Source organism: Gossypium arboreum, chromosome 7 (genome assembly GCF_025698485.1).
Source record: "Gossypium arboreum isolate Shixiya-1 chromosome 7, ASM2569848v2, whole genome shotgun sequence".
Classification (NCBI taxonomy): Eukaryota; Viridiplantae; Streptophyta; class Magnoliopsida; order Malvales; family Malvaceae; genus Gossypium; species Gossypium arboreum.
In genome coordinates, this window is record NC_069076.1 from 58,167,468 (window position 1) to 58,180,044 (window position 12,577).

At 29.7% G+C, this 12,577-nt stretch overlaps 1 protein-coding gene across 1 annotated transcript; it reads right to left on the bottom strand.

The window, feature by feature from the left end:
- Positions 1-5,834: 5,834 nt before the first annotated feature.
- LOC108456186 (uncharacterized) lies at positions 5,835-11,045 on the bottom strand. Its single transcript, XM_017754787.2, has 5 exons — positions 10,566-11,045; positions 8,379-9,620; positions 7,377-7,526; positions 7,109-7,289; positions 5,835-6,315 (listed from the first exon to the last, which is right to left on the bottom strand). Exons 1-5 carry the CDS (start codon positions 10,812-10,814, stop codon positions 6,134-6,136), a joined length of 2,004 nt encoding a protein of 667 aa, XP_017610276.1. The 5' UTR covers positions 10,815-11,045; the 3' UTR covers positions 5,835-6,133.
- Between the last annotated feature and the right edge of the window lie 1,532 nt (positions 11,046-12,577).

A 12,577-nucleotide genomic window follows, 5' to 3' on the forward strand; every position in this document is an offset into this window, starting at 1 on the left:
TGTGAAATATATGTGTGATATGTATATGTGGTAAAGCCGAATGGCTAATGTGAAATATATATGAGATATGTATATGTGGTAAAGCCGAATGGCTAATGTGAAATATATGTGTGATATGTATATGTGGTAAAGCCGAATGGCTAATGTGAATGTTGTAACATGTGATTAAATGTACATGAAACTTGGAAATATATTCCGGGTGAGACTCGATGACTACGTGTGGAGATTATGTCCGGGTAAGACCCGATGACTACGTGTGGAGATTATGTCCGGGTAAGACCCGATGACTACGTGTGGAGATTATGTCCGGGTAAGACTTCGTAATAAGAATTGCTTAAAAATATATTCAATGCGAAAGGTTAAACAGGTATGTACTCCAAGTTTATATATGATGCATACGAGAGCAATCTATGGGACTATTCCTATGATTATGTGACATCAGATTAGTGTGAGAGGTTATGTGAAATCATACGATATATCTATGTCACATGAGCTCACTTTTATGTGAGAGTTTATCTGCCTATTGTATATGATGAGATGTGCATATTCGGTAAAGGGATGGTATGCCCGAAGGAAGAGTGAAATAAAAATACGAACAACTATATTATAATTTGATTGTTATCTATTGACATTGCTTAAAACTTACTAAGCATTGTAATGCTTACTCCGTTTACTCTGCTTCCTCCGTCTTATAGGTCTCATTCTGAAGCTACAAGCTCGGGATCGTCAAGAACTAGTCACACTATCACTATCCACCGCTTGTTACTGCTATGTTTAGAACTATTTTATGGCATGTATAGAATAGACTAGTGGCGGGAGAATATTTTTGGTTAATGTATATAAGCCATGCGAAAATGGAATCTTTTGAATGTTTACTTAGTGAAGTTTAAATTTTACCTTTGGCTGTGCTTAGTACTTATTTAAATGAACGATCTTCAATTCAAGAAAAAGTTCAAAATTTTACTGTTCTGACGTGAGTTACAAGTCCGGTAATGCCCCTTACCTATTCTGGCGACGGTTACGGGATAGGGGTGTTACAAGTTATTATATCGAAATTCTTGCCTTCACTACTATTTCCACCTTCGCTGCAAATGTAATTATAAATATAATTATCATTGGAATTGCCACTACCACTTAAAATGGAACTATCAATACATATTTGAGAACGAAGATAAGAGTCAATACAATTATTAATGTCATTATTCCAACGATAGTTAGCATCATTATTATACATATACAAGTTAAAATGATAGTGGGGCTCATATTTTTCGAGCCATTATTCATATAACTAGAATTATGATAAGTATAAAAAAAACTTTCTAGTTCACTCAAAAAAGAATGATCATTGTTAAGCTCAAAAATTTGATTTTCACTATCAAAATATATGGAATAATGGTCCTGATTATTATCCCTGACTAAAAAGGTGTCATCATAAATGAAATTCCAAATGTATTTGACAACAACTAAATGATCAACCTTACTCTAATAACTAGAGCTGTCACTACAATCGTGAATGTTTTTATTTGTATCATTTCTAGTCGAGTCTTCGTTTATAGTAGTATTTTCAACAGGACCAAGGCGGCATGTTGTTTTAAGTTTATTATTATTTTTTTAATTAATATTTTTAACATATTAGCTCTCTTGGTTAAATTGTTAAATAAAAATGATTCCATTCTTGAGTTTCGGGTTCAATTCCTCTTCTAAACACATTTGTAATTTTTATTTCATGTTGTTTCAAGCTTCTTCTTTTTAATTAGTAAACATAATATTTTCAAAAAAATATTTTTAATTAATAAATATTTTATTCATAAAATCAAATAATAAATATGTAATTATAAAATAAAATATATTTTACATATATCATTATGTCAAAAATATTTGAAATTAATAACTCTTTTATATATAATATAAACATCAACTAGTTTTTTGATACAATTTTCTTTATATATAATATCTATATGTCAAATATTTATTTTCTCAAAGTATATTGTGGGTATGGTGATTTATAGTATTATAAAATGAAATAATTATTTAAAATATAATTATTATTTTATATGTAAAATATTTTAAATATCATTGTTTTTCATCTACATTGTGGGTATGATATTTCAAATATTTTTATATGTGAAATATTTTAAATACACATACAAAAATATATAATACTAAAATTTACTACATTCATGATATGGATTGAAAAATAAATATTACACATATAAAAATTATATTTACTAAAAGAATGATATTTGTAATAATTATTTGATTTTATAAATAAAAAATTATTAATAAATAAAAAATTAAAAATAATATATTTATTAGCTAAAAAATTGAAACAACATCAAATAAAAATTACAATTGTGTTTAGATGAATTGAACCTAGACTCAAAGATAAAATCAATATTATTTAACCATTTAACTAAGGGAGTTAATATATTTAGAATTCTCATTAAATAAACTTAAAACAACATGAAATAAAAATACAAATATGAGTGAAAGAAGAATCAAACCTAGGACTTAAGGACAAAACCACTAACATTTAACCATCTAATTAAAAACTAATTATATTTAAAAAGTTAGAAAATACAACTTAATGAGAAAGCGTGCCCAGCTGGACACGCATTTACACACTCTCCAAAAACAACTTATTTCTCTAAAATTTCAAAAAAAAAAAATATCGGCCTATTTAACTGATTAACTTTCTTTTTTAGCACATATGGCCTATTTAGTCAAAAATTTATACATAAGATATTTGATTCAAGGACACTATATGTATAACAAAAATTTCTTTTACCATTAGAATTAAAGTATTTTAATCATTTATATGAATCTTTAATAAGTATATTTATTTTATAAATTTGTTATATATTTATTTATCTATACATACTATCTATAAAGCATTTTATTGAGATGGTGCCACCCATCAAGCGAGTCTCAACTCAGTTAGGAATTATAATAAATAAAAAAATCAAACATGATTTTGTGAGTTTTTTTTATATATTTTATAAAAAATAAAAATTATATATAATGAGATTTGAATAAAGACATTATGCATATTAAACTTTTCACTTTTCTCAATTGAGCTAAAGCAATTTTTAGTTTTATAATAAATTTTAATAAATAAATATGTTATATAAAATTGTTATATATTTATAAATCTATATTATTTATAAAACCCTTTATTGAGTTGTTATTACTATCAATCAAGTCCTAACTTAATTAGGGAATTATCAAAAAACCTTCTTATTTGCAAATTAAGATATATAATTTTGTTAGTGTTTTATTTTTTATATTTTATAAAAATAAAACATTATACATAATAAAATTTAAATTAAGGACACTATACATAAAAATTTATATATAACAAGATTTGTACATTTCATTATTTATTATATGGTATTTTAATAATATATTTATATTCTAAATTTGCGATGTAATAAAATAAAATTTCTAGTATAGTTTATAAATTATACTTTTGTCAAAAAAGAAATTTTAAACTGTCAAATTCCGTTTACTTCCAAAAGTGATATTAGCCTGATGATACATACCATATTTTTAACTGAATCACATATAAAATTTTAATGGGATCAAAACTAATAATTTTTATAATAAAAGTTTTAAAATTTAGTTTGAGAATTAAAGTATAATTTAAAATAGTTTTAAAATGAAATCATGAGAATCCAACTTTCCCCATGATAAGAAAATGTTATAATTTTTACCATCTAACTTATTTATAAAAAATAATTTTAAAAATTATGACAATATCATATTATTTATAAGAAATATTGTAAAAATTATTAAACACTTAACCATTTTTTATAAACATTATATATTATAAATTTTATATTATTTTTTATCTAATTTACATATTATAAAAAGAGTTATGATCTAGTATAAGTCTTCAGCAAATTAAATGTATATAAGTTTATATAATCAAAACTACATATTATTTGCATGTGAACTCAAATATTATGCGGTAGATGCTAATTATGCAAATACTAAATGTTTTCTTGCACCATATTTTAGGGTAAAATACCATTTAAGATAATGGAGCGAGACTAAAGCAATAAAGACAACTCACAAACTTTTTAATTTGAGACATTCAAAACTTCAAAATATAGTTGAGAGGACATTTGTTGTTCTAAAAAAGGATGGCTCATATTAAAGATATCATCTCATTATAGCATAAAAAAAAGGTTTAATGATACTAGCATGTTGCATACTTTATGACTTCATTCATAGGTGGAATGTAAATGATCCATATTTTAAAGACTACTTAGAAGAAAGAGATCTCGATAATCTTAATGATACATATTCATATTCAAATGACGAAGAACTTAATCAATGACCAACAAATGATGATAACGAGTATATGTTAAGTGTTAAAAAGGGAATAATCCAACAAGTATAGTGCGCCATAGCAATTAAATAAAATTGCATGGGATATTTATTTATTTTATTTCATGACTAACAAATTACATATGATGATTTGATTTTAATTTTGTTTCTCGTTTAGAAATTCTTTTATTGTACTAATACCTTTTTACAATAATTAATATTTTTAAAATATTAATATAACTATGTAATTACAATTTGTACTATCAAACATGATAGAAAATTATGATAAAATTATACTTTGTCAACCAAACACATTTAGAAAATTACAATTCTTTATAGTTAAAAGAGAGTATACTTACTTTAGTAATTACACTTTCATCTAAGTATTTTGTGCTATCCAAAGAGACCCTAAATGAAAATAATCAATAAATGGAATTAAATTTATCAATTCAATAAATTATTAGGTTTCCTAATTAAGTATCCTTTATGAATTTGGAACATCATAAATTTATAAAGTATTTACTTGAATTTAATAACTCATTATAAATTAAATAATTTAATTTGATAACTCACATTGAATAATTGAATTTGTTAGGTTTATAAACTTTATAATTAATCATTTCAAAGAAAGTAAAATAAAATATGGATGTAGTTAATAAAGGCATGTCTCTTAATTTTTATTGATTTAATTCTCATTTTATTTATTTAATAGAAATTCAATATATAAATTCTATTAACGACATGTTGTTTTAGGTGTATAAAAGTCACTGTTGTTGTAGTTGTATAAGAGTCACTCTCTATAACAAGCAAAATATTGACAAACAAATGAGGTCATTATAGAAATAGTTGACTATATAAGCTAAACTAGTATAGATAGAATACCTAGCTTTAATTGGATATAAAGTGACGTATCAATCTTGCATCTATTCTAATTGTATTGATTGGTATACACAGAAAGTTCTCTTTTCTATTGGGGTGAAATTTTGATTTATACTCGTTGCACCTACTCATTTCGCTTAATTTTGATCATACTAATTAAAATAATTTTGTATCTACGGTACATGAATAAAGTTGGAAAAAATTGTAAATTTACATAATTATAATAATATTGTTGGAGATGATTTTTTTTTTTTTGTTTATTTTAGAGTTGTTGAATGATAGATTTTTATTTCAATAATTGATAAAAATTAGTAAATATCAGATACAAAACAATTGACTAGTTATAGGGAAAAATGATACATCTATGCATACAATACTAATTACCTTGATACAAAGACTACTTTGATCGATTTAATTGAGCCTTGATTGGTTAAAAACATTTCTCCATTCCATAGTATATATCAAATTAGATATTTCATTAATTTTCAACACTAACTAGCTCTAACAAAACATGAAAATGCTTACCTCAACTCTTGAAATATTTGTGTTAAAGCACGACCGTATGATATTCTCAAATCCAAGTACCATAGATTTATCATACTTTAGCAACATGAGTAGAATAATAAACAAAAAAACAAAAATATATCATAGCATAGATGGGGAATTCGAAACTCTTATCAAACCCTTCCTTAAGCCGTTACACCAACAGAGCTGGAAATCCAAAGGAGAATCATTTTGCATGACAAAGGTCGGTTAAAATCTTTACATTTTCAGGAAAATTATAAAAATGGTTCAAAGTTTCAAAAACTAAAACAAAATGAACAATAGCTCAAAATGATACACAAAATCCTTTTTCCCTAACCTGAGGTACACTGTGCTTTCGTTTTCCTTGTATTGTACACTGAAAACTTCTATTATATCTTCATGAAAAATAGTATTGCCAACACGCTGCGAGTCCAGCTATGAGTATGACTTTGAGTACTGATTTAGAGTTAATGAAGGATGATGAAGCTGGGGGTGCTTGAGGACCTTCCAAATGTCTACCTCTAAGCTTGGCAAACAACTTTGTTAGCAGCAGAGGTATCCGACCCATTTTCTTGGCAGCTGCAAGCCAAGAAATAAAACGCAAATATCAGAAAGAGGATTATGAGATAATCCAACAATCACAACATCAATACTGGTTCAACAAACCAAAATTCTTCATATATGATGGGAGATGAAAATAATGAAGATGATGGGTAATTAAAAGATATCCAACCATTCAACTACCCATTTTAGCTTAATGCAAAGCAACGGCCAGCAGTTTAGACATGAACTCGGCTACAACAATAAAAGATATCGTTGTTTTCTCTTTTTATTCCGTATTGTTTTTATTAAGTTTGATTAAGCATGCAACCCTTCAGACCTTTTACAACTGTAGATTATATAAGAAATATGCATTCTCCAAAGAAATTGAAGTTCTGAAAGCATGTTAAAGAATAATCAGAGACAGCATCCCAATTTCCCAACTACAAACATAGAGAGAGACCCATCCAGAACAAGAAACAAGCAGCTATTATTATTACGTTGTCAAATGACTTAAATGGACCACAAAATTTAAGAATGATTGGCTACGAGTGAAGTCTAACACCCTTTCATTTCAGTCTCATCTCCAAAATAACTCATCAGACCACATGGCTAAGTAACTTAGATATGTGGATAGACATGATCACAATGGATGTTATAAAAGTTTGCAATGAACTTGAAAAAAATGGACTTTTGTGGTGTTGACCAACTACACATAAAGGGCTATTGCCATGATAATATAGGAGATTAATATTACAACCTAAAACAATAATTTAAGAAAACCACATTCTAAAGAGAACTAATAATGACCTGCTCCATGAGGTAAACTTACCTTTGTCTTTAAGAAATCTCTCCTCCTCAGCAACACGCCGCCTTAGTGCATTGAGCAATGATCCAAAATACAATGCAAACACTGTGCATGTGATTGTGATAACATTGTAAGGCATGCTAAAATCAGGAGTTGTCAAAGGTACCAGTAATACTTCTGTGTAAGACATGACAGGACTCTTTTCCTGCATGACAGATCAAGCAAATCCCAGATGAGAAGAAGAATATATATTGATCAGGTTTAAGGCCAGAAATCTAAAGAGGCTTAATACCTGAAACTTTGACAACAAGGGTGACTTGTTCAAAGAGTCATTTTCAAGGAAAACCATTCTTGCATGGAAGTTGGGAAAGCTTACAATAGCTGATGGTATGTCAAATCCTTGATTAGCATCAGGGGGGTACTCATCAATATGTAAAAAACCCTATTCAGACATACCAAAACAGAGGATCAAACAACACACCAAGAAGCAAAAATCATGCTAAAGTTCTTCTCATCAAGCAAGAAGCATGCTGTTTTTCTTTCAGTCCAAAATTTATTAGCTTCATCAAAACAGATAGTCATTATCCAAAAACAGAGAATGTCTTAGACTGATAGTGGTATATCAGGTCAGCAGATACTAAACCATTTTCTAATGGAGCTCCAGTTTCTGCAATAAAAGGTCTTCTAACATTGCAATGAAATATATATTCTAAGACAGCTAATAAGATGAGATATTATTCTTGTGCGAGGATGCTTGATGCAGCCTGTCCAAATTTATCCCCTTTTTAGGCAAAAAGATTATCTAAATTTACGGCATTCTAGGTTTCATCATATGCATGCAGCTGAAGGAGTAAACAGTGGCCTAGGAATCTAGAGACTGGGATAGAGCCATGCTCAAAACATTATCTATATCAAAAGGAATTCATTGAACATTTTTGTTCAAACTTGTAACATTTCGGGACAAAGTCTGAGTTCAGATATATTTTAATGTCAATATTAGGTATACTCACAGCATTCAATTTGCCATCTTCTTATATGGCAACTTTTATCAGAAGTAGCTTTAACAGAAACAGATTTTTCTTAAGTTATAAAATTGGACGCCAATGCAACAGCATGAACTCTCACCATTACCTGGTGTTGACATTGCTTGGTCTAATATACCTTTAAGTGCTGCTACCACATTTGAAGTTTAATCCTTAATAGCAAATGCACTTCTCAGGTACAAACAAATAACTTGTGTGAATTTATAGAACTGGATCAACTAATAGCTAAATAAAGATAATGATAAGCATACCTTATCAAATTCTATTGTTAAAACAGCTGAGCTCACGCTACAAGGAAGTGTCAGAACCAACTCCATCACACCTGGAGACACTTTGTCTTTGGAAGGTGAAACATGTATCTTCTCAATAATATCTGAAACAGCCTTAGGTTGTTGATCAACAAACACTTGCAGAGAATGGAAATATACCTTAACATACCAAGGCACAACTTGAAAAACATCAACTCGCAATTCACACCTTTCATCATTGGAATTAGAGCCCATGAAGGCCTCACTCGATTGTGTAGATTTTAAGGAAATAGCAATGGCACCCCTCTCATTCCCACTTCCCATCAAGAATCTACTAGCATGTAATGGTGCTTGTTGACACAACCAAACTACAGGAGTCTTCCAGAAAAGGCCAAGATCAAATGGCTCAGATTCACTGTATTTCTCAATTTCGAACTTGTACAAAACTGAAGCATTCTTGCTAAGCAACCTGCTTTCTTCTATGAATATCCTGTCTGGTTTAGCAGACAACTCAAAGCTGGGATTAGTCCAAAACTTCTCAGATATCAAAACATTTTCTTTATGTATATGTTCTAGTTCAGCAACTAAGCCCCTGTCAAGTAGAAAGTACACATTACTATTCTCTGCAAGAACACATCTTCCACTAATTCGTTTCCCAAAAATTGAACTAAGAGACCACCTCGGTTGAATATGTTTTTCACTAGCATGGGCCAGACTGGCCCTTTGACTGTCAGGCTGGAGGACAACTGTAAGTGTCTGTTCTAATATGATACCTGGATCCATCCCCTCAGAACCAGATCCAGTTGAGGTGAGATGCAACCTCTGAGAATGATAAAAACCTCGGTAAATTGATGGCCTATCTAGTAACATGGAAATCCCAGCTTTGTCCCGACAAGGAAGCAACTTCAGCCATGGAGTTAGATTCTCTGTGCAAACAGCTTCACGGGGCAATGTACCATACCTCAGCTTGCCTGAAGCAGGTGGAAAACTCCATTCTGGGGCAGAATAAGCTGTACTAGACTCTAGGAAGTTGATTGAGGCACAGAAAAGACCAGAAAGCGTGTGTGTTAAATTCTTCCACAAAGCATCAATTAGGTGCTGTGGGGCATCAAAGACAGCCCATAACTCTACCCCAGGGGGCTTTGCGTTGCTGCTTGGTATGGGATCAAATCCGCCCCAGCTTTCATAGTTCCAGCGCCCTTGTGTGAAAGACAGCTCCATTTCCTTAACTTGAAATTTCAGAACCTGTTCAAAGAAGTTAATAACTATCCACTGTTTTCAAATACTGAAAAGGCTTATCTTAGCTATTCATTTTTTTTACTTTTGGTACAAGGGAGGGCCGGTGACCCTATCAGAAAGCAACTACACTAGTTGTTAACCTTTTAATATCTACATTGAATTTATCTTTTCCTAATGCAAAGAGAAATGCAAATTACAGTAGCACATAAACAATCAGTGCAAAATGTTGTTCAGGTTAAACTTATAGCCAAGTTTATACTACACCAGACATAACATTGCAGAAATCATTGGGTGAGAGAACATTTTATTCTCATGAGAATTTATGAATCCAGAGAATATTGAACTAACCATATCTTGAGCAAAAAAATAGCAGAGATGGGCTGAATGAAATTTTCAACAGTACAAGCTAAAAGAAGGTCTTAAAAACAAAAAGACAAGAACTTTCTTAATTGACTAGGCCAAGCTGAGTGCTCCAGAGATAGTGATTATATTTAACCCCAAAATGTATTGGATCCATTTTTCATCATCAAACAAAAGCTAGCAAATCAAACTTTCAAATCCTAGTTATTCCAGTAACTAGTTGGAGTCCAATAACTACTTAGATTGACTCAGCCTAAGCCGACAACTCCATAGTACTTACTTAACCTGACCCTTGAACCTTAAATATAAATTTCAAGAGCCAGGTAAAAGCAAGCAAGCAAACCCAAAACCCTCCTTACAGCACACAATGGTTCAATATTCAAGCCTTAAGGTATTTTCCCTTTTTTTAAACCAACAATAGATTCAGAAACTAAAATATCCACTAGACTAAGGTAAGCTAACTTCTCCAACTCCATTCAAACAAAAGCAACACGAAAAATCAGAAATACTCGAAAAATTTATGTTCTCTAAACCACAGGATTTCCTAGTGACCCAGAAGAAATATAAAATGAATAACAAAACAAAAAGTACCAACTGAGAAATGGCTTTTGGGAATAAATGGTGGTGGTGGCCATTCGAGGTAGAAGGAGGGGCAGAGCTTTGAAAATGGAAATGGGTCAACAGTTTGCGATCTGGCAATGGCTTCAAGAGTAGTTCCTCGTAGAATTCTTCTTGTTTCTGGCCTTCTTCATTGACCGATCCAAAAGCAATCCGAAATTGCAAGAATTGATGAGTTACTATAAGAAGGAGCAGGAGAAGTGGTCTTCGAAGAAGGGCCATTACTGGGTTTTCTTAGCAAATTGAAACTACGCTACTAGGCATAGAGAATCCGCCATGGAAGCACCCAGTCCACGGAGCTTTAAAAGATTTTTTTTTTCCTAAAAAAAAAAAAAAACCTGATCAGTGCAGAGCTTTTCCTTCTTTTCTATTTCTTTTTTTTTCCCCTTTTCCTGGGCAATCAGAGTAGGTGTTCTTGGATAGTATATTGGGCTGTATAAGCCCATTCGATTATTATTGATAATAATCATTTTCAAATAAAAATCCAGGGAAATATATGTGTATGATTGTGTTTAGTTTAGGTAAACGCACCGTTCATTTAAACTCACCCTTAATTTATAAGAATTAAGTTGTACATATTTAAGATAAAATTGTAATTGAAAATCATTTCAAGTAAACTATCTTTAACCCTTTTAAATCTACTAATAAGTATTTGAATTAAACTTTGTAAAATTTTATTGCAAATTGATATCCAAATTTTATTTTCGTTAAACACATCTAATTTATGCTTAAACTTATCTTTAACCCTTTTAAATCTACGAATAAGTATCTGAATTAAACTTTGTAAAATTTTATTGCAAATTGATATCCAAATTTTATTTTCGTTAAACACATCTAATTTATCGCTTAAACTTTACTTTCATTAATGATTAGTTATCCAGATTATCTAACTTTAGTTTTTTCTTAGGAAATGTGAATTTAGTTATATACTCATAAATGTAATGGTAAAATATATTATTTTTTTAAAAAATTCATGTTAACATTATTGAAAAGTGTAATAACAAAACTTCTATTTAAGTTCTTGTTCTGGTTGGTGTTACCTCAATCGGGTCACCAATTTAGTTATATATTTTAGTATTTTCACTTACAAATCAATAAAATATATATATGGTAGGATTTGAGCTCACACCAATTGCATTAATAAAATCTTTAATTTACCATTTAATTAATTTTTTGTGATATTATTATATATTTTAATTTTATTATGCACATTTTATTACATTCATCGATTACATATCTATACTTACAATTATGCCCTTCCCTAATTAAAATAAGTAATATTATTCGAGAGTATTTTAATTTTTTACTTTAAAAATTAATAAAAATATGCATATGATAGAATTTGAACACACGTCAATTATATTAATAAAACTTTTAATCTAACATTTAGTTAAAGCCTTTTTTAATATTTTTATACATTTTAATTTTATTATTGTAACGCCCAATTTTCGGAATTACGTGAATGTTGGCAAAATTTCATGCTTTGATTTTGTCATTTGTGAGTGAAATTATGAAATAGGACCTCTGTGAAAATGTTTGAAAATGCTATAGGCTAAATTGAAATGGCCAAATAAATAGGAGTGCAAAATAGGAGGATTTGCATGACAAACCTCCCATTTTACATGAAGTGGCTAGCCATCATGTTGTTGTAGACAATATGAGCACTTGATATCCATAATTCATGGTACAAATTGATAATGGGTTAGGTAAATGTTCCATGATAATGAATTAGGTAAATATTCCATGATAATGGGTTAGGTAAATGTTCCATGATAATGGATTAGGTAAATATTCCATGATAATGGGTTAGGTAAATGTTCTATGATAATGGTTTAGGTAAATGTTCCATGATGGGCATTTCATGTCTTTTGTATTGAAGAATTAAATGGATGAAATATGAAATTTTATTAAAAGAAAAAGGGGTGAAAAGAACAAAGTTTTGTCCATCTTTGTTCATCATAGCCTAAAGTTAGAGAAGAGAAAGG

Coding starts and splice junctions, on each gene's coding strand:
- LOC108456186 (XM_017754787.2), bottom strand. CDS start 10,814: ATGGCCCTTCTTCGAAGACCACTTCTCCTGCTCCTTCTTATAGTAACT. Junction 7,290..7,376: donor CCTTGTTGTCAAAGTTTCAG/GTATTAAGCCTC, acceptor TCTGTCATGCAG/GAAAAGAGTCCTGTCATGTC. Junction 6,316..7,108: donor GAGATTTCTTAAAGACAAAG/GTAAGTTTACCT, acceptor CTTGGCTTGCAG/CTGCCAAGAAAATGGGTCGG.